The 24,085-nt window shown below is 31.3% G+C and overlaps 1 protein-coding gene across 1 annotated transcript; it reads right to left on the reverse strand.

The window, feature by feature from the left end:
• Nucleotides 1-1,749: 1,749 nt before the first annotated feature.
• Nucleotides 1,750-2,830, reverse strand: LOC120070910 (pathogenesis-related protein PR-1-like). Its single transcript, XM_039022806.2, has one exon. It carries the CDS (start codon nucleotides 2,447-2,449, stop codon nucleotides 1,847-1,849), a length of 603 nt encoding a protein of 200 aa, XP_038878734.1. The 5' UTR covers nucleotides 2,450-2,830; the 3' UTR covers nucleotides 1,750-1,846.
• Between the last annotated feature and the right edge of the window lie 21,255 nt (nucleotides 2,831-24,085).

A 24,085-nucleotide genomic window follows, 5' to 3' on the forward strand; every position in this document is an offset into this window, starting at 1 on the left:
AGTCATTTCAAGGTTCTAAGATTGTCAATCCAATTATTTAATAGATAAAAATATTGACTACCATTCTTGAGGTTGATAGTTTGATTCATCTTGTAATTGTTTGGAATAAAAAAAAAAAAAAAAAGATAAACCAAAATATTTACAAGATATAACAACATTTTAGAACTATCAATGATAGACGATAATAGATACTGATAGACTTCTATCAATGATAATGATAGACATCGATAGAAGTCTATTGCAGTGATAGACCATGATATATATCTATTGATAGAAGTATAACAAAATGTCATTACCTATTAGAGATAGACTATGATGTATATTTATTGCAGTCTATCATCTACTAATAGATATCTATTGCAGTTTATCACTAATAGGTAGTGACATTTTATTATACTTAAATACATTTTTAACGGTTTTATCATTTAAAACAATTTCTATTATTGTGAAGGTAAATGTTTAAATACGCTTTCAAAATAAAAAAAGGGTGAATGTTTAAATAATTGTAGGGACGTTAATGAATGCTAGTTTTGACTAAGACATCCCTTCTTGAGTTGATCAATGGTTGATTAAATTACCTAATATAATTAGAATTTTGTTTCAATACCAAAAAGTATATATGGCTATTGCAAGAATCCAACTGTCATTTTTTGTTTTTACCTTGTTGGATCTTATAATATTCAATAATATGTCATTTAATTAAGCTATTTCATAGAGATAAGGATAACCCATGTGAGCTTACATTATTATAATACAAAACAATACTCCAAAATTCCACCAGAGAACTACACATCGATAGGCAGGATCAGTTTATGCTAACTTTCCCACCTAATCTTAGCCTCTATTTATGACACATTCACTAAATAGGTAGATTTTTTAACACTACAAATCCATAAGAACATCATATTTACCAACGAGTATTTTGACAAAGAGCAATACTTGGCTTTACACAAATCAATAACATATCTACTCTCACTTCTTCATGTACTGCATTAATTCTTAGTGTCACAACAAAATTAGTGGGGTGGGGTCTATTTATTATTAAATGCACTAGAAGTAGATCAAACAATAATATTACAGTATATAAAAAAAGTCGGTAGGATATTCTATTGACTCATGTATGTGGCAAGTATTATTATTTGTTGGACTATAGTTCATAAAAGTTTGTTTTGGCCAATTGCAAAAATCATTTTTTAAGGTAGGAGGGTAGTTATAATTACATTTTCAAAGTTTTAATTGTAAAAAATGAGTTCTCAATCTTATACAAATTTTAAAATTGGGCTTTCAAACTTATGTAATTGTAGAAAATGTAACGATTGTATAAGTTTGAGGGTTCAATTTTTATTGTTTGGACGTACAAATTATAAAATTATTATAAGTTTGAGGGCTCAATTTGAATACTAAGTTTGATGGCTTAATTTGTAATTGCAACTTCAAACATACTTTCGAATGTTTTTTTTTTCCTTTGTTGCAATTTCCCTTTTTTTTCAACTCCCTCAATTTGTGTTAAATAACATGGGTGATTTTAGTAGGCGAGATTTTTGTACGAATGACTCAACCTCAACTTCCTAAATGATTAATGATCCGCTTTAAAAATCATGTTTATCGTAACTCTAACATATCATGTCTATCGCGATCTTCATTTTTCTCATATTGTGTCGTATTTTCACCATGAATATTATGGTAGAGTAAAGAAAAATGAAGATTGTGATCATCCCTAATGCGATAGTATATAAATGTGGCAGTGTATTTTTGACATAAGAAGAATGTAAGATTTTATTTGTTTTTTTTAGATGGATCATTAATCCTTTAGAGAGCTAAAAAAGCTGATTCGTATAAAAATCTCTTAGTAGGGTCGCTCTCCCACATAGTTACCAGGAGGATCATAGTTACAAGTCATGAAGATATCCCCGTTGTCACAAACGACACGAGCGCAGCCGATCCTTTGCGTATTTCTCCAAACGATCTGTGTGTAATGGCCACACATTTGGCCAGCCTTGCAGCTGTTGGTGGCGTATGTGTAATACTTGACTTCGCTGGCCCACGCAGTCACCGCATCCAATGGCCTCCACGCCGATCCACTCCCCCAAAATATGTTCTCTCCCAGCTTGAAATCGTCTTCAGGGAAAGAATGTTGCAGTTTACAATCCCCTTCCCTCTGCCCTGCCCACCACCTGGCGTACTTCTCCAACTGAAAATTCCATGCCAATGGCAACTCAAACTTGGCCGCTCGAACCAGATTGTGCGCGAATAGAAACTCTATGGACTCGCTAATGCAGCCCCAGCAGAGTTGCTTTGACACTCTGTAGATGGTTTCGTTGTCCACCTGCCTTTGCTTGTTTATTTGCACTTGCACACCAGGTGTTTGAGAAAAGTTGTGAGAGAGAACTTGGGGCGTAAAGACGATCAGTAGGAATAGAAACAGAGCTAGTTTAAGCTGCTTATTCATTGTGATTATTGTTGTTGGTGCGGGGGCTGCGGCTGGTGATTATTGTTGCTTGATTCTTCATATATACACTATGAGTGTGGAGATAAGTACCAATGGAGGAGCCAGTGGGGCCACAGAACGTGTGGTTTGTGGTCGGGTTTTAGTTTTGGTTTTGGTTTTTGCATGGCGATTCACAATCTCACAAGCATACACATGTATATAATATATACGGGCAATGGAGTTGTAATGGCGTCTCGTGAATTAGGCTATGTGGTGCTCGTGATTCTCTCTTGTTTTTTCTTGAGGACAAGATACCATTACACGGCGCATTCTAGAACATAACGTGGCGGAATTTTTGTGGTTAAAAATCATATTAATTTTTTTTTTTTTAATGTACTCTTCTAGTCTATGAAGTTGCCTTTGGTACGTGCATAGAAATAAATTTCGGTTCGAACGTCAACTTTTCTATTGATATTTTCACGTTTCTATGGATTTGATATCAACATGAGAGGTGAATCGATATTTCCATTGTATCATAGAAAAATCTATACAACATAATAATTAAGCAACAAAATATCAATAATATAAATATAATATGAATAATAGATATATGTTAGCTTGTTTAAAAATCATAAAATGTTTATTTACTAATTTAACTTTATTTTTTATTTTTTTAATTTTTCCTGAATTATCCATCGAAATCAAAATTTTATCGATACTTTCATCGAAATTTTTATAAGATTAAGATCTCAATATTTCCGTCAACATCGATATTTTAAATATTGGATAAGTAATAGAAACAAAAATTTGAAAATAAAGAGTTCAATAGTAAGTCAAGCCATATATATTTGATGTTTCAATATTTTCGTATGAGTAATATATATATTGTTTAAAGTGTAAATATGGGTGGAGAATTTGAATTAGAGACTTCTTAATCACTAACACATACTACATGCAAGATGAGCTATACTCAATTTTGGATTCAATAAAACAAGAAAAAACCAAAATATTAGAAAAAAAAAAAGAAAAAGTTTACTAAGTGGCAAGTAGTTGTGTTAGGCTGCTAATTTGGGCTGCAAAAGGTGGGAGAAACTCAAATGGAAGTATTTTTCTTTTAGGGCTGCTTGTAAATATGACACTTTGGCCCAAATTAATTGCACATATAAAAAAAAAGTTCGAAAGAATTGCAAATATGGAAAAAATTGACCATAATAAAAGACCAAAAAGCACACTTGATTCCTCAAGCCCACGATCAGTTTTCATTAGTCGAAATTCTTCCTTTTTCTTGGAAAAACCCTAACCCCTTTCTTTCGGATTCATCGACTAAAAAGCCCTAATGTTTCATCACCTAGTGTAATCCTAACATTGAAGAAGTTGATTGGAGTTTATTCAAGCTAATAGTCTCCATACTTTGAACATTTCCCTTCTTTTTCCTCATCAAGTTTTTCCCATCAAACTTTCTTAATCTTGATTAACACATTAATTATCACAATTAAAGTAGGAAAACTAGGGTTCAGGGTTTAAATTATTGAGCCGACACTGTTGAGCCAACCTTCACCTATGCAAATCTAAGGACAATCCTGAATAAACAAGAGTTCATAGTTAGCTCAAGATTAAGGTCGAGTTACCTAGGTCATCTCTTTGAAATAGTCAATTTTAAACAGAAAACATGATTATAAAGTAAAAGTGATTTGTTTCTTGGTTCGATCTTACGCAAACTCATTGCATATGACGCCCTCACTCGCACGTCTCCACATGAATGATTCAAAATCATATCGTTTATACTAAATACAAAGTGGATCGCATCCAATAGTGTTACCAGAATAAAGTACCCAACCTTATTCATATACTATAGATCATTTTAACTATCTACTTGGATTTGATTCATTATTATGTCTCCACATAAAGTCCAAGTACTCATGTAATAGCCATGGATCTTAGTTTATTGGATTTAATGCAATTTACATATTCAATAACAATTTTATTGAATAAACCTCAATAACATTTTTATTACAAATAGAATATGTTTGATATTACAAACGGCAAGTTTTAAGACATACAACCCAACAAAGACGATGGGGAAGTTGGTTTGACAAAGAGAGTGGAAGAAAAAGAGAAGCATGTGGGAGAGAGGTTAGGATGGAAGAAGAGGAGAAGACGTCTGTTGCATTGTTTCTTAGGTTTCTTCTTTTATTTTAATTCCATATTTGTATTTTATTTAAAATATAAAAATTAATTTTATTTAATGATAGTTAATAATTGCCATAAATTTGTGACATTGAAAAACTATCTTGAATTACTAAATTTCAGGAATTTGCATTTTTCTCGCAAAAAAAACAGACCATTTTCATATTTATGACACTTTTTTTCCCTCTCCAACCTCAATTTGGTTATATCATTGTGTCATTGAAATCCATATTTATTGTAGAGAAGTTCCAATTAGAAACGAAGATGCAGATTAAGAAGAGATCGAGAATGAAATGCCCTCTAATGATCAGGAAAGAGATACCACAAATTTATTTAAGGATTTAATGACTGAATCACGCAATGAACTATACCCTATTTGTTCACAATTTTCTTCCTTAAACTTTTCGGTGAAATTGATGCATATCAAAATTCTCAATGGCTGAAGTAACAAATCGTTTGATAAGTTGCTAGAATTGTTAAAAGCAGTGTTCCCAACCGACACTGCTATATCTACTTCCTTTTATGAAGCTAAGCGAAAATTACGTGATTTAGGGCTAGGTTACAAGTCCATTTATGCATGCAAATACGATTGTTTATTGTACTCGAAAGAATTTGCAAATCAGCAACAATCCTCAGTTTTTGGCGAGTCTTGATATAAAGTTAATGATAATATGGATAAAAAAATCCCACATAAACCGAGGTTAAAGCGATTGTTTGCATCGCAATAAGATGCTTTTGACATGAGATGACATAAAGATAAGAAAGTTCAAACAAATGATGTGTTACGACATCCAACTCATGTAGAGGGGTGGAAACATCTCGGTCACGAATTTCTTCATTTCGCTTTAGACCCCTGAATCGTTCATTTAGAGCTTTAGATGTGTTTAATCCGTTTGGGAATATGAGTACTTCATATAGTATGTAGCTTGTGATGATAATCCCTTATGATTTCCCACCTTGGAAATGCATGAAAGAAACAAGTTCTTCATGTCTTTGCTCATACCTGGTCCAAAATCTCATGGCAAAGAAATTGATGTTTACTTTAAGCTGTTGATTGAAGAGTTGAAAGATTTATGGAATATTGGTGTGCGAATTTACGATTGTGGACCACTATATATATGTAAACATTATTCTCTAGTACACTTCTATTTCTTTTATGTAACAAAGAATATTATCGACAATTTTATTTGATTTGAATGTATGTGAAAACTTTTGAGTTGCTTAATTATTATTGATTTGAGTTTTATATTTTAGGTTATTGAGACCAAAATTAAAAAAAAAATTAAAAGCAATAATGAAAATACCAAACAAAAATTGTTGGAAGTTAGTTTATCTCTTCATGGGTCAACCCATCGTCGAGAGATTGTACATTTTTTAATAATATTCTTGATGGTGTTGTAACCCTTCGGGAAAGAAGGTAACACTCGGCGACCTGTCCATGTTGGCAGGAGATACTAACTCTCTACAACATATAATATGCGTCATGAGTTTGAATAAACTCCCGATGATGTGGCTTTAGGCGTCGAGAGTAAGTCTTTCGATGGGTATTTTTCGAATATTCTCCCGACGCCACAATGGGCATCGGGAGATGATCTTCCTACGTGTTTTCAACTTCTTTTCTTTTTTTTTTTTTTTGTGATTTTAGGCATCAGAAAAATATTATTTTCTTGTAGTGTTAGAAAAAAAAATACATAACAACGATGTTATTGATATGCCAAATATGAAATATATCATTTAGAATGATACTTAAAGTTTAACATCGGCATTTCAATTGTATATTAATACTAATTCAAAATGAATTGCAAGTAAATCATTAGTGTATCAATGGTATATCATAATGAACTGAAAATGCAGTACTAAAGATCTGATGTATCAATGATTTATCAACACTCATTCAGATTTTATTTAAATTGTAATATAAATGTATCAATAGGATATCGATAGTCATTGAAAATTCATTCCATATATATATTTTTAGTGTATCAATAGTATATCAGTGATGATCTAAATCCATTTTAAATATTGTATTGGTATATCAATAGTATATATCAATACTCATTCAAAATTCAATTTCAAGTATATATATTATTAGTATGTTAGCAGTTACACTTAGGTACATATTCAAAATTTATCTAAAGTATAAATTAGTTTATTGATATTGTATCAATGCTCATAAAAAAAAAAAAAAAAAAAAAAAAAAAACTAATTTCAAGTATATCATTAGTGTATCCGTAGTATATCAACATTTCTTCTAAATAAAATTTTAGGTATAACATTGGTGTATTAGTATTATGTCAACCATAACTCATCGTTCATTTCAAGTATAAAATATTGGTATATCATCAATATATCATTACTTCTTAAAGATACATTTGTTCAAGTATATCAATTATATATCAACACATGTTTGAAATTCAATTTCAAGTGTAAGTATCAATAGTTTATCAACAATCATTATAAGCTTATTATAATGTACTAGAAAAACAATATTCTATAAAAGACAAATAAGGATTGAAATTAAGTCAAGCGAATAATAGCAATTGAAAAAAACACTTCTTGACTAATAAATATGGTTTATGAATGATAAATTTGGTATATCTATTATATAACTTATATACTTTATATTTGGTATATTAGGCACTTGATATACCAAATATAAAATATATTAGATATACTACTGATATACATATTGATACACTAATAAGGGTAAATTTGGAATAATTAAAAAAGAAAATTTGCTTTTATATATATATATATAAATTTTTGCTATATTTGCAAATTTTGAAAAAATCATTTCTAAATTTGTAAATTTAAGAATGTTTTTTTTAATGCTTGCATGTGCCCCTATTTTTTATATTACATGTTTTGCGTAATAATAATTATTCTCTAATATTTTTTAATAATAATTTATCAAAGTTTTTTTTTTCCTTCTGTAGTAAAATTTTGTATTTTAAAATCTAATATATTGAAACAAAAAAAAAATTGAATTATAGAATCAAAAATAGCTAAAAGAACTGTAACATTCATTAAATCAATTTAATTTACTGCATCTGAAAAAAAATATTTGAATTACACACCAAACATTGTATTTATTTATTTTTTGTCAGGTCTAAAAGAAAAAAAACCCGAATCTATAAAAATAAATAAAGAAAATATTAAATTATTTATAGAAATAATAAAAAAAAACACTAATAGATATGAGTAGACTTTTATGAACCTCTATCAGCCTCTATCAAATATATATAAAGAAGATTAAAATTTTATTATTTTATATAAATATTTTTTTCTTATTTTAAATTTTTAAAAATATTCCTAAAAAATATCTAATAATTGACTACACTTTTATTTTTTCATATAAGAGATCCTTACCATTTAAGTTATTAAACCGTATAAAATATGAAATAGTATTAGAGAAAAAAAAGCACTGAAATTTGATTTTGAACTCTATTAAGACGTTGTTGACCTATTATATATTTTAAAATTTTCACGGACCTACTATACACTAACAATTTTGTGTGTTAATAGGCTTGTAAATTATATAAAATAGAGATCTAAATGCAAAATTAATCATTTAGAGACTCAAGATTTGTTTGGATTAACTCAGCAAAAAAAAAAAATGTTTTTAAAAAAGTCAATTTCATTTAACTGTTTAAAAATAAAGATCCTTATGTGTTTGGACAACTCTTTTTAAAAAATGTTTTATTATATTATAAGTTTATTTAGTTGTGATATACTAAAATTGTTTTTTATCAATGTCAAATTAATTACTATGAAATGACCAATTATAAAATATTATGAACTGATAATTTAAAATAATGATAAGGATTTATCGTAGTGGTTGGAGGTGGTAATTGAAGTTGGTCCGAAGAGTGGTGATAGCTAGGACAACATGGTAAAAATGTAGTAGATGACTTTTAGAGCGTTTTGGTAATTTAAGAATTATACAAATTAAGAAGAGATTAATCATTAAACACTTAAAAGTCATTTTCTTAAAAGTTGATTTTTAGTGTTTATTTTGGACCAACTTATCTTATGAACTCTTTTTTAAAAATCTAATTTAAGCAGTTGTCAGCCAATTGATTTTTTTTTTTTTAATAAAAAACTAAACACTTGAACATCCTTAATTATTTGACAAAACTTCTAAAACTCAGCAAATTTTAATAATGGTAGAAACCAACCTGTATAAAAAAGTCTCACACATTTCTTAATTGTAGAACCCAACCTATTTAAAATGGTTTTATCGTATACTTCTCACATACGTTTGTACCTTCTATAAAAATGTTTGAGTTAGATTGAATTTTTGTATAATCATATAATTAATTTTGGACATCTCCTTATCCTTATAGAATTAGATTAATAATTCCCTCAAAATTGAATTACAATAAAAGTGTCCCCTCTTTTGCTTTTAAATAATTATGAGTACCATAGGTTAATGTACTACCTTTAGTATTCGTGGATTAAGTTGAACTGGGTTGTAGCATTTTTTAGACTCAATTCAATTGCTCGAATTATAAATTTATTCAATCCAAATAACTCTTATTAATTAGGGCTAACAAGATGAACAACGAATTTTAATTTGAAAAAATAACAAACCAACTTTCCTTTTGTAAAAATGGCAATATGAATTAAAATAATAATAAATTCGAAATTATAAAAGTCCAAAGTACCCCAAGCAGACAAATGAGATGTTACATACTCTCATTAAGAAAAATTATTAATTACACTTTATTAAAATCAACCAAAATTAACAACCTATCTTTTGAATGGACTGAGAAACGTGAAACCCTAGATTCATATTCTCCAAAAGTGAAAACCATTTTTGCACTAGTCACTTCTAACCTTGAATGGCGTGAGCAGTAGCAGTACCAGGTGACAACAATCACGATCGGCAACGATGGCGTTTTAAAGATAATCGACGGATATTGACGAAGGGGGCAAGCCTGTAGAGGCTGGTTACAACGAGTGGCATCAATCGATAAAATAGGGGAAGGAGAGGGAGAGAGATGGCGCGTGACTTACTCACAATGGTTGGCGATTGGCGGTATGCAATGGTTGACAACAAGCGACGGTCGTTGGCGGGGTAGCAGCTAATGGTAGCTGGTTGTAGGTTAGAGTTTATTTGTCTCACAAGAAGAAGGTAAAGATGAGTTTGCATTGAAGGTAATTCTTGTGAAGGAGAAGATAAGGGGAAGGGAGCATACAACGCATTTAGGCTAAAAATAACCTTTTTCCCTTTTTTCAACTCACATAAACACACACATACACATCAATTCTTAACCTAAATTTGACTTTGACTTCTTACCCTTTCTGAATTCAAATCTTTCAATGAATTTCTCGAACCAAATAGAATAAAATGAAATTACAAAATCAAATTCAAAAAATAATATAATATGAGATTTAAAAACTCAAATCAACATTTAAAGGTTGAATTTTTTTTTAAATACAAATTTGAGGAACTTTTAAATTAATAACTAAATACTAAATTTCAGGTTTAAAACGAAATTATAATAGATATATCGATAAAGCTAAATTTAAAAATAAGAAGAATAGGTGAGAAACACAATAAATATATCTTTATTCTTGTTTAAAACAAAATTTTATTGAAAATAATGATAAAGACGATTTATAAAACGTTTACAAGAAAATTATAATAAAGATATCAATAAAAACAATCTTACAAGCATATGAGTTAGGATTAATAGAAAAAATATTTATGAAAGGTATTATAATATGAGATTTCAAAATTCATATCAAAATTTGAAGATTTAAAATTCTTTAGATATGAATTTAGAGGATTTTCAAACTAAAAACCGAAATTCATACCAAATATTTGCATGCAAAGAGGAAATTCATCCACACTAAATATCTGAAAGCAAACTAAAATAACTAGAATTGTGTATTTGATGAATTAATTAAAATATAATTAACGAAATTGTTAGATTAATTACGGTACAATTAAAAAAGTTGTTGAGAGAATTTTTAATAGTAAGCAAGTACATAGCTCTCTTTTAACGCATTTAAAAATAGAGCCTTCCTTTATGATAAAAGTTTGCGGCACAAGAATCCAAATCTAGTAAGTTAACAATATCAGACATGTTGTTGGAGGTTTTGTACGAGGAACCCAATATGTAGTGTATTTGAAGGATTTGGTTAACATGATGGAATATTGTCAACTATAAAATAAACATTATTAAAGGAGGATTTTGAAACAAAGGATAACAACCATGATACATCTTTATCCTCCATGATCCTAATAATGTTAGGATTGCTACAACCATCACAATACATAGTGAACTAAGAAATAATATATCCAGAAGTTGGAAAAACTTTAGATTTGATCAAATCGACAAAATGGTTGAAAGGTGTGTTTGAAGTAACATAAACTTCTATAAATCAAAAGTCATGAAAAATATATTCGAACAATTAATTACAGTGTAATTATTACAGAGTAATTAAAAAGGATGATGGAGGCATTTTAGGATTTCTGAAAATTGGACTCACATATTATTCATGTGTTTTGCTATAATTCAAAAAAAAAAATGTGTTTTGCTATTTTTCTAAATGATAGTGTAATTAGTGCTATAGGAATGATTATTCCTATTAAATAATGAACCCAACCCAACACAACCATGAAATATTTGGATTGAGTTGGTTCGGGTTATTCAGGTCATTGCTTTAAATTTTTGTTCTAAAAGTAAGTAAAATGCCAATATTTAAAAATTTTATTTAGTTATGTTCTTATATTGAATTAAAATTAACCACTCAATTTCAAATTAGATTATGGAAGTTTTCTTTCAAAAATGCTAAAAAAGTAACTTTAAGAGTTATTAGAGAATAATTATCCAAAAAAGATTAAATTAGATAAAATTAAAATAAACATTGTGTATATAGGTGTATCATAAGTACAAAAACACAAATTCTTTAAAATTAATAATAAACTCGGATTGGTTCGGGTTGACTTGAGTTATTTTAAATGAACTCATGAATTAATCCAACCCATAAAATTTTCATTTATTCTAAATCTAAATGAGTTTATAACTCGACCTGAACTATCTGAATTAGATTTGGTTGATCGGATATTTTGGGTTATCAAATTTTTTGAACACCCTTATTTAGTACTACGTGATTATTGGATAGCACCAAAAGAATATATTATAAAGTATTGGTCAAAAGTTTTCTAAAAAGGTGGGAAAAAAGAACAATGAAGAGGCTATGAAAGCCTTACAATTCATTTCTTTCTCAGAGTAGTTTGTTTTTGAGTTTAGTTAATGTGGGGATAGAGCAAACTTTGAGAAAGAAAATAAATTGCCTTATTTACTATATGATGGAATAGGTCAATACTTGGATATTAATTTTGCAATACATATATGTATAAAAAAAAAAAAAAAAAATTAAAACTGCGGACAGTATCTTTTTTGGTGACTTTATTCACTTTACGGTTTTTTTTTTTTTTTAAGTGATGCATCACTTGGTATTATTGCCCATCTTAAAAAGGTTTTGCAACTCTGTTTAGAGTATAGTAACTATTTCATTTTTTGTTTTTGAAAATTAAACTTATTTTTTCTCCATTTTTTATAATGATTTACAATTTTTTTTAAAGTACAATGGTAAAATTCTTAGCTAAATTAAAAAAAAATAAAATTAAAAATATTCTTTTTGGTTTTCAAAATTTGACTTGATTTTTTAAACCATCGATAAAAAGTAAATAACAAATAAAGAAATTTGGAAGTAGAAGTAATGTTTATAAGCTTAATTTTAAAAAATCAAAAACAAAAACGAAATGGTTACCAAATTGGGGTTAAAAGTCCAAACAATCATATTCTTTTATGTTTAATTTATGAAAATTTAGCACTAAAATGTTTTTTAATAAAAAAGAAAAGAAAAACACTTGATAATTGATCTAACACTTATCTATTTTATTTCAAAATGAGCATAGCTCAGGTGACATAGTACTATCAATTTCGAAGTTAAATATTCGATTTTCCCAACATACATATTGTCAAAAGAGAAAAAAAAAAAGCTTTCTATTTTTATCAACTAGATGATATTAATATTATGTATAACTTCAGAAAAATTTAAAATTACCTGTTAATTGGTTGAAATAGAGTAAAGGATTCCTCATTTATGGATGGATAGAATGATAACAACAATCATTATTCAAATTTAGTTAATTAATTTTATGAAGAAATTGTGACTCAAATACCTTAGATTTTTATTTGTTTTTAACTAACTTTGTGATATAATGGTCAGTTGGTATGCTTTATAAATACCTCTGATCAGTAAAACAAAAACAGAGAGTGATCATCATTTCCTAGTTTTCTGTAAACAACTAAAAACCTGTACGCAATCTTCTACAGTAAAAGAACTTGCATCTTCATGTGGATGCAGGCAATCTTGCCGAACCACGTAAATCTCTGTATTTCATCTTCTTGTCTTTATCTTTCTTGTTCATACAACTGTTTTCTTTCTACAAATCGCGACCCATACCATCTCTTTTCAAATCGCATCGAATAATAAAGTATCGAGTTGAATCGTGGATCGATCTTCGCTATCGAGTAGTTTCGAGTGGTTCGTTTTCACCTTCGAGTCACATCGAGTATTGATCAAGACTCATCCAGTAAGATCAAGTATTAGTTCAGTTGTCATCGAGTTCCATTAAGGATTCAATAGAGACTCGTCAGACAAAGAAACATCGAGTAGGAAGAAATCGAGCGTCGAGTATCAATCATCGAGGAATTGGCAGAATATTTCTTAGTATTTTCTTCATCTTTCTAGTGTTGATCTTGAGTATTTGGGCCAAGTGAAGAGTGGTTAACCCAACATTTTATTTTCTGTTAAAGAAGTTATTAGTCCGTTACTTATTTATTAGTTGGAGATTTGTTATGTCGGTATATTTCTTATGTATATATATTTGGATGATTTAAGTGAATAATACAAGAAGTATCACATTTCTCCCATGGCTCGTAATATGATATCAAAGCAAAACCACACTTTTCACTGATAAGCGCCATAATGCTTGGATTTGTGTAAAATTATAGGTTCTTATAAGATTCTTGCAACACTCACAAATAAGACTAACTTAAACGAATGATTCAAACTAAGAGCTTAAGTTATAAGGATGAAAAACTCTTAGATCGAACTTAGAATCTATGATGGTCACTCTTAGATCCTAAGACAATTCACTCTACAATTAACTTGATTAAGAATAATCCAATGAATTGATTTAATCATCAAATCTAGTGCAAGATTTTAAAAAGACCACACCTAAGAGGTTGAAGAAACTCAAAGTTTTTATATCATTAACCTGAAATTTTTAGAGCATTACAAGCCATTTTAATGGCTAAATAGATATTCAAAGACTCGAAAACTCAAAAGTCATTAAAAAGCTAATAGATAGAAATAGTAGAAAATAAGACCTAAGAAATGGAAACTCCACCGCATATTAATTGAGAAGTCAAAATGCAAAACTAAAAATGTGAAAATGCTCAAAATAGTTTTAAATAACTCCTTTAGAAGTCGAAAAGCTTGATTTGCCCTTTGACAATGTTTGACATCACGAATTTCAATGTGTGTACACTTGATAGCACATCTTTCACTATTTTTACACAGTTTTTTTGGTCATCCTGGCCATCTTCCAAACTATACGATTTTTCCTATGCTATCTTCACTCAATTCTCTTCTAGATTTATTGAACTAACATTATATACAAATTTGGGCTTGTGCATTAACTAGCCTTTGAAGGTGTGTATAAAAGCATCTTGAATCTTCTTTGCACTGCTTCTTGTAATAGCTCATTCGGGTACATGTAATAATGGGTCGATCCCTTTCTTTAGAGAGTTTTGTCCTCCAATCAAGGTCTTCATTTCCTACACCAAAAGGAGCCAAATCAATCATATTAAAAGTAGAACTTACATTGTACTTCATCTTGAAGATTTAATTCGTATGTATTGTCATTAATCTACTCTATCACTTAAAAATGGACCATCTCCTCTTGGTTGAAGTTTAAACTTTATGTGATCTAGAAATTTTCCTTTCATAAATGAACCTAAACCCAATCATCCAATTAAAATTCAATTTCTAATTCAATTTCTTTCTCCCAAAATTTTTGCTAGTTCCTGATTTTTTATTCTTCTTTTCAATCATTTCTGTGATTTCTTTATGCTAACTTGATGTATGTTGCCTTTGAAACAATTGTATCTGTTAGGTCTGCTTCTGCAAAAAAGAAACAATTAGCCCAAATGATGAAATGAAGTGAGGCCCTTTACTGCTAATCCAAACCAAGAGCCTTGTTCTTTGCCCGGTTGATAAGAGCCCACGATTTTTCAGCTGATGCCTTACACATGGTCGATCCCACTACTCTTTATCTTAAAAGACTTATTTTTCTGATGGGTGATTAATGTAAATCAAATTTTTTTCTCTCTCTAGCTTTCTGATTCTCTCATTCTCCGCCTTCTGTATTCTTTTACTTTCTTCTAACCCTAATGATTTCTTATTTGATCTATGTGGTTGCTTTAAGTATACGATGGAGGATTCTTGCAATCGGCTAGATGATGGCAGAAGGAAAAGGTAAATCATCATGCAATCGTGTAGACGATTGCTGAAAGAAAAGGTAGACGATCGGTCGATCTTCTAGACGATATAAAGAAAATGGTAAATGATCGAGCTATCTTGAGCTATCTTGTAGACGATGAGAAGAGAAGAAGAAAAATGCTCAGCGATGTACGTGGTTCGGCTATTAAAGCCTACGTCCATGAGAAGGAGAAAGGTTTATTAATGAAGCTAAGTCACAAACTCTTTTTCTTTTACAGATCTTTCAAGTTTTCTTGAAGATATGTAGTTGTTGTATCTAAAAAATTTGTAAATGACGAGTATATATATACTAATTTCTGATACAAGTGGTTACAATAATTAACTGTAAAGATTAAAGAAATGTGAAACAACTTCTTGAATGTTGATGTATGAGCTTATATTCTTCAAATCTCCACCTTAAGCTTAATATGAAACCTCTTCTCCTTCTGGATTTAACATGTCTTCACCCTTTTTCAGGAAGCAGAAATCCGATCTGACCAAGACAATTAGCAAGCTTGAGTTTACTCACAGGTTTGGTAAGCATGTCAGCTGCGTTCTCAATGGTATGAACTTTTAGCACCTCGACTTCTCCTTTATCTTTTCTATCTCTGACAAAGTGATATTTGATGTCTATATGTTTGGTCCTTGAATGATACTGAGGGTTTTTGGAAAGGTGAATGGCACTTTGGTTATCACAGTAGATTTTAACTACTGTTTGATTAATACCAAAGTCCTTCATCAATCCTTTTAACCACAGTGCTTCCTTTATTGCTTCTGAAAGTGCCATGTATTCTGCTTCTGTGGTTGATAATGCTGTGATTGACTGTAAATTTGCTTTCCAATACAACAAGTTAGTACCAAATAAGAATAGATAACCTGTTAGAGATCTCCTTTTGTCTTGGTCACTTGTAAAATCTGAATCAACATATCCATATAGCTCTAAATTTGATTCATTAGAACTTTGATATGTTAATTTTGACTGTTTAGACCAAATAAGATATCTTAAAATCCATTTTTTTGCTTTCCAGTGTCTTTTTCCAGGGTTAGACATGTATCTACTGACTAAACTAGTGCTATATGATAAATATGGTCTATTAGATTTCATTAAGTACATTGGTCTTCCTACTGCTTGATTGTATGGAATTGATTGCATTTGAGTCAAATGTTCTATGTCTGTCTCTTTTGGTGAGTTCTCAGAGGAAAGTTTAAAGTGTGTAGCAATAGGAATGGTGACTGGTTTTGCATTTGTCATATTGAATCTGTTTATTATCTTTTCATAGTAGCTTAGTTGACTTATGATTAGGGTTGAGGATGTTCCGTCCCTCTGAATTTCTATCTCAAGGATCTTTCTAGACTGACCCAAGTCTTTCATGTCAAATTCTCTCTTTAGGAGATTTTTTACATGAGTTAAGTCCTCCATAGACTTTCCCGCTAGTAACATATCATCAACATAGAGTAATAGGTAGACTTTGTCCTTATAGGTAGTAGAGTTAATATAAGAACAAATATCATAGGAACTTCTTTGAAAACCTATACTCTCTATGTAGTCATTAAACTTTCTGTACCAGCATCTAGGGGATTGTTTTAGACCATATATTGACTTGTTTAGGAGATAATATAGGTCTTCCTTACCTTTTTCCTCAAACCCTTTAGGTTAAACCATATAGATAACCTCATCTAAGTTTCGATGTAGGAAGTCAGTTTTAACATCTAGTTGATCTAGTTCTAGGTTATACTGAGCAATTAGAGATAAAAGAAGCCTAATAGAGGCTTGTTTCACTACTGGCGAAAAGATTTCAGTATAGTCTATTCCTTTTCTCTGAGTAAATCCTTTAACCACTAACCTTGCCTTGTACCTAGGCTTTTCTTCTTTGGTAGAACCTTCCTTTAGTTTATATATTCATTTAGAAGCTATAGGTTTACAATCTTTAGGAAGAGGAGCTAGGGTTCAGGTATTATTGACAGTGAGTGACTCCATCTCTTCGCACATAGCTTGAACCCAATACCTAGCATTAGAGCAGTTCACTGGCTCTTCAAAAGTGGCTGGTTCTCGATCATTAGGAGCTATTGTGGCATTTAGAACTAGGCTCATATAATTATTTTCAGTATACCTAGCCGGAGGAACTATCACTCTTCTTTGTCTATCCCTAGCCAAGGAATACTGACTTAGGTCAGGTACAATTTCAGTATTCCCTGTGGTCTCATTTGAGGCATTTTCTTCTTCATTTAAATCTATAAGAGGGTTTTGTTTAGTGGAAGAAACTTTAGGTGACTCCACCTCAATCCTAGTGGTATTAAAGCTATTAGGAACTTCATAGGATGTCCTTTCCTTTTGCATAAACATATTTTTTTCTCTGAAAGTGACATCTCTGCTTATAATAAACCTCCTTTCAATAAGGTTCCACATTTTAAATCCTTTTACTCCCTCAGAAAACCCTATAAACATACACTTTACTGCTCTAGATTTTAATTTCCATTGATTTTGATGAATATAACCAACGCATCCAAATACCCTTAGGTTATCTAGGTTAGGTGGATGTGTGGTCCATTTTTCTTCAGGAGTCAAAAAATTTTAGGAGGAATGTGGACACCTATTTAAGGTGTACACTGTGTAGTTTGTAGCCTCTGCCTAGTAATTTTCACTTAGAATTGCATCTGATAGGAGACATCTAACTCTTTCCATGACTGTCCTATTTAGTCTTTCAGCAACTCCATTTTGTTGAGGAGTGAATCTAATTGTTCTATGCCCAGTAATTCATGTTTCTTTATAGAATTTGTTGAACTCTTCACTACAAAATTCTAGTCCATTATTAGTTCTTAGGTATTTAATTTCTTTAGAAGTTTATTTCTCTATCATGAGTTTCCATTCCTTAAACCTATAAAACACTTGGTCTTTAGTTTTAAGGAAGTAGACCCAACTTTTCCTAGAGAAATCATCAATAAAAGAAAGTAAATACTTTGAGCCACTTGGCTAGGTTTAGGAGCTGGACCCCATAGGTCAGAATGTATGTAGTCTAGGACAGCTTTTGTGGTATGTTATGCTTTAGTGAAACTTTGCCTTGTAACTTTCCCTAAAACACAGTGTTCACAAAAAGGTTAGATCTCTTGAGAGACTTTTAGGAAGAATTTCTTAATTAGATAGGACTTCTAGGCCTTTAGCACTTATGTGAGATAACCTTTTGTGCCATAGATCAGCCTCTGTGATCTCATTTATGGTGGCTATATAAGTTCCTGTCATCATCTCAACTCCTTTGACCACAAATAAGTCATTTATCTTTTCCCCAACTAATATTACTTTAGAGTTCTTTAGCACCTCAAGAGTTCATCCTTTACCCCTGTATTCACACCCTATAGCATCTAACATACCTAAGGAGATTAGATTTCTCTTAAGTAGTGGAACATATCTCATATGCCTAAGAAGTTTGATGGTTCCATCCTTAAGTTTCATGGAAAAGCCAATGCCTTCAATTTTACAGGCTTGGTTGTTTCCCATATAAACCATTTCTTCTTCTATTTCTTTAAAGGTGTTAAACCAAGGTTTCATTGAGGTCATATGGTAGGTGCATCTAGAGTCTAAAACCAATCATGTTTTCCTAGAGGGTTTACATGATTAGATTTGTCTAAAATTGAGGCTAAGGCATCTGAGTAGATGAATGAACCTTCTACAACAGATGCCTCGGGCTGTTTGCCTTTTGAATCCTTCTCTTTCTCTTGGTTCTTTCTCTTTAAAATAAAACAGTCTTTTATTAGATGTCCTTTCTTCTTACAGTACTTACATTTTATTTTCTGTTTTGATTTATTTTCTTCTGGGTTATGAGGTTTTTTGTCTTTAGAGTGGTTTTGTTTGAAGTTTCCTTTTACAAATAGACCTTCACCACTAGGTTTATCCTTTTTTTATCAACCTGTAGCTCAAGCTCTCTAGTTCTTAGGACTGATATTATGGTGTCTGTGCTTATACTATCCCTTCCATACTTTAGAGCATTCTTAATTTCTTTATACGGTTAAGGTAAAGAGTTTAGAAGCACATAGGCCTCGTTTTCATCACCAAGTTTTTCTCCTAGAGTTTTAAATTCAGTAAATATCTTCTTGAACTCATTTAAGTTTTCAGTTAGTGTTTTAGATGAATTCCTTTTAAATGTGAAGAACTTCTCCCTAAGATACATTTTGCTAGGAATGTCTTTAGTAACATACAGCTCTTCTAGCTTAGTCCATATTCTATATGTAGTTTCTTGATCTAAACCTTGTCTAAGAACACTGTCACTTATATTAAGAACTAACATACCATAGGCTGCGAGCTCCCAATCCTCCTTTTCTTGGGCTGTCACTATGGCAGGGAGTGTTGATGGATCAAGGAGGGCTTTGTGGGTTTTCTATTGGCCGAGTATTGCCTTGATCTTGGCCTTCCACAGTCCAAAATCTCCTTTGCCATCGAATTTCTCCACCTCGAACCTTGTTACTGACATTTTGGATGAAAACTTATGTCTTGATTCTCCAAGAATTGAGATCTTGAATGTCTATTGCTCTGATACTATTTTGTTGGGCCTGCTTCTACAAAAAAGAAATAATTAGCCCAAATGATGAAATGAAGTGAGGCCCTTTACTGCGATCCAAATCGAGAGCCCTATTCTTTGCCCCAAGTATTTTGGTTGGTAGAGAACTTGGTTGATAAGAGCCCACGATTTTCCAGCTGATGCCTTACATGTGGTCGATCCTACTTTGTCTGATGGAAAAATGAAAAAAAGACTTCTTTTTCTGATGGGTGATTAATGCAAATCACAATTTTCTTTCTCTCTCTAGCTTTCTGATTCTCTCGTTCTCCACCTTCTATATTCTTTTACTTTCTTCTAACCCTAATACTTTCTTGTTTGATCTGTGCAATTGCTTTGAGTATACGATGGAGGAGTCTTGCAATCGGGTAGACGATGGTAGAAGGAAAAGGTAAACGATCATGCAATCGTGTAGACGATTGCTGAAAGAAAAGGTAGACGATTGGTTGATCTTCTAGACGATATGAAGAAAAATGGTAAACGATCGAGCTATCTTGAGCTATCTTGTAGACGATTAGAAGAGAAGAAGAAAAATGCTCAGCGATTTACGTGGTTTGGCTATTAAAGCCTACGTCTATGGGAATGAGAGAATTTTATTAATGAAGCTAAGTCATAGACTCCTTTTCTTTATAGATCTATCAAGTTTTCTTGAAGCTATGTAGTTGTTGTATCTAAAAAATTTGTAAATGATGAGTATATATATACTAATTTTTGATACAAGTAGTTACAATAATTAATTGTAAAGATTAAAGAAATGTGAAACAACTTTTTGAATATTGATGTATGAGCTTATATTCTTCAGTATCACTATAAAAATATTAGGTGGCATATTTAACAAATCTAAAAGAGTTAATGAACTAAAGCCATACACAATCTCAAAAAGCGAACAATAGGTGGTGCTATGTATTTCTTTGTTGTAAACAAACTCTACAAAAGGTAAAGTATTCTCCTAAGGCTGGAGATTTTTAGAAATTAGTGGCCTAAGTAGAGCCTCTGATGTTCTATTAACCACCTTAGTTTTCCCATCAGTTTGTAGGTGACAAGTTGTTGAAATAAAAAAAAGTTTAGTTCCCAATTTTTCCCATTTGACTTTCCAGAAATTGACATAACAGTTTAACATCTTTGTCACTAGCAATGGTTTTAGGAACGCAATACAATCTGACCATTTCTCTAAAGAATAGATTGGCTATATTAATAACATCATCCGTTTTGTTACATTGAATGAACTGTGTCATTTTATTAAACCTATAAATTACCATAAAAGTGCTATCATGATGTCTTTTAATCTGTGGTAATCTTAGAACAAAATCACTACAAAAAATATCTCCTAAGATAGCTCTTCAATCTAGCATTTTTGAAAGGAAGCTATGAAAAAGGGTTAAAAAAAGCGATGGTTTTGATATTTAAAAGAAAAAAAAAGTAAAGGGAAAAAAAGGTAAAAAAACCCTAAACAAATTCTCTCTTCCTCCCTAGCATGGGAGCAGTGGCGACATCCAACAATAGCAACGGCGAGTGTGTGGCACAGAGAAAACGACGATTGCGCATCTAACAGAAAATAGTAGCGACAACACGACTCTAGCATGGATAGGCGATGACAACGCTTTCCCTCATCGGTGACAGTGACCAACGATATGAAAACCCATAGGTTTTGACGATTTTAGTGACCCACACAGCCTGGATATGCTGGCAGCAATGTTTTCCCAATTTCGATAAGGTTCGACAATGACCCACTCTATTTTGAATTTAGATTCATATTACCCACTTCTTAATGACTTTATATGTGTAGGATTTAACGTATTCGAATACTCTTCAGCAAGATTTTGCGTCGTTTTGGTAAGAACTAGAACAATTTTCAGTAAGGTTTTGCATCGTGCCAATTTTTACCTTAAACTATTTACCACTAATATTTCCAATATTTACAGCAATGATTTTTCTGTCATCCTTCTTCTCAACAGACACAATGCCCTCGCCCCCGTCAAATTTTAGGATTGCTCTCTACCTTCTTCTTTTCATTTTTGAACAATTATGATTTTCTAATTGAATGGATTGTTGTCGCTCTAGTAATTTCTTGATTGAGGATGGTTTCTCTCTGTTATGAAATTTTGATTGAATCTTCGACCGTTTTCGAAATTTCTTTTTCTAATCTTTAGATTTCTTACACTAATCTTTGGTGATTTCTTTTCGAAGAATGTTTACTCTAACGAAACTGAATGTCGTTGCGGCGATTTCTTGAACTAAGGAAGATTTTTCTCTGCTCTGTAATTTTATTGAATTCTTGATTTCACGATATTTAGTCATTTTGGGAGTTTCTTTTTCTAATCTCCAGAATTCTCATTATATCTTATGTGCAGTGATTTCTTTTCCAATGAATCTTGATTCTAATTGAACTGAATTTCATTGTTGCTATGATTTCTTGAATTGAGGATGATTTTTATATGTTTTGAAATTTTGATTGAATCCTCGATTTGAAGTAAATGTTGTTGTTCTCGAACATTAACATGAACTCATTCTCATGTATTTTGTGATGATTTCTTTTCCGTTCTGTTTATTTCGATGATTTTCACAATTTAAATTGATTATTGGATGTTATTATTGGTCTTGTGTTAAGCCTTTATTGCATATGAAACGTTTTCTCCTGTCTGTAATTTTTCATTATTTGATACAATTATGTCATCAATTCAACTTGTTAATTGTTAAAATTGATTTCAGATTTCGGATATTTGCAATACTCTGCATTATTATTGGCACGTCTTCATAACGTTGATATCAACCCAATTGATCTTGGATTTTTTTTTTTTTTGGCAATTCGTTCAACTGAATTCATAAAAAAATCTCTCTGACTTAATGGTGTTGCCCACTGAGTATGGTAATTCATTCATAAAAAACCCATCTTCTTCCTTTTATAGTTTTATGTAAAAGTTTTTGAAATTTGTTTTCTTCTTCTGCAATAGTTTGTGTTGTTGTAACAAAGATGGGCCTTGTTCAAAGGATTCCCCGATTAGGCGGGATGGGAGAGGAAGTGGGGGAAGAAATTCCTGTGAGCTAAACGGGGACAGGGACAAGGAATTCATTTCTCATTCCCGCCCCCACCCCGATTAGCTTATACATATTTATTTAGTATAGTTATCTAATATTATGTTATTATTATTATTATATAAATATTACGATTAACTTTCAAATTTGATTATTTATAGGGAAAGATAATGAATATGTTTAAATTGAATATTTAAATTTAGATTATATATGTGAATAATTTGATTTACATTTATTTCTTTCTACTAAAAGAATTAATTAGCTTTTTTAGGCCAAAATTTGAGTAATTTATCTTTAAATTCAAATTTTCATATAAAACTAACCATAATAAATAATTTAGTGATAAAGTTAATTATTTAATCAAAATTTATTCACATTAATGATTAAAATTGATTGGTTTTTTACAAAAAAAAAAAATAACGGAGAAAAATTCCCCACGGGGAACCCGATCCCCGCGAATTCCCCACAAGGAATCCCCGCCTCGATCCCTATGGGGAATTTCACCGGGATGAGAAATGAAATGAGACGGAGATGGGGAATGGCATCCCCGACCCGGCCCGGCCTCATGTACATCTCTACCCTTAGTCTTAAAACTCTCAAGTATTCTTTCTTTGTAAGTGTTGGGGTTTATGCCCTAAAGTCTCATGTCCTGTAGTTTGTAAACAACTTTGTAAGAACACTTGTGATGTATAATATATATGATATTTACTTCATTTCTTGACTTTGCACATTTAGATGTTTTTATTTTACCACAAACCAATAACCTTAATATCCTTGGTTGTTTTTATGTAACTTAAGCATGTATGTTAGTGACAACCAAAATAGTCTGTAGTATATGGATATAGAAGGGAAACCTTATCCTGGTAACACTATGGATGTGACCCGCATTGTGGAATTGTTACAAGTATTGTGACTTGTCACAGTTGGTCTGATCCTGATCATTCGTGTAGCGGACATGCGAGCAGGGGCATCCTATACAAAGAGTTTGTATAAGACCTAACCTCGAAGTACTAATGTCTCGTCATATAACTCTGTTCATCACTGAGACTTCACTTCACTTGGATGACCATAGGTAACATGACCTCAATCTTGAGTGAGTTGGGAACTCCTGCCATTGAGGGCATTCCTTTGATTTGCATGCGAGTGGACATAGCACCGACTCAAACCTATCACTTTGGGGATTCGTCTGATTTGGGAGCTGGGAACTCAGCTTCACAAGATGAAGTTCACTCCTTCCTTGAAGCAGGGGTAAGTAGATAGTTGCTTTGCTGATCCCGGGGCTTGAATGATGTGGCGTCGCACACCTTCTCATGGTTCGAGA

The sequence above is a fragment of the Benincasa hispida genome, chromosome 2 (genome assembly GCF_027475165.1).
Source record: "Benincasa hispida cultivar pf3 chromosome 2, pf3_genome.v1.1, whole genome shotgun sequence".
Classification (NCBI taxonomy): Eukaryota; Viridiplantae; Streptophyta; class Magnoliopsida; order Cucurbitales; family Cucurbitaceae; genus Benincasa; species Benincasa hispida.

Bases quoted from the DNA above. Each gene is read 5' to 3' on its own strand.
- LOC120070910 (XM_039022806.2), bottom strand. From the start codon at position 2,449: ATGAATAAGCAGCTTAAACTAGCTCTGTTTCTATTCCTACTGATCGTC.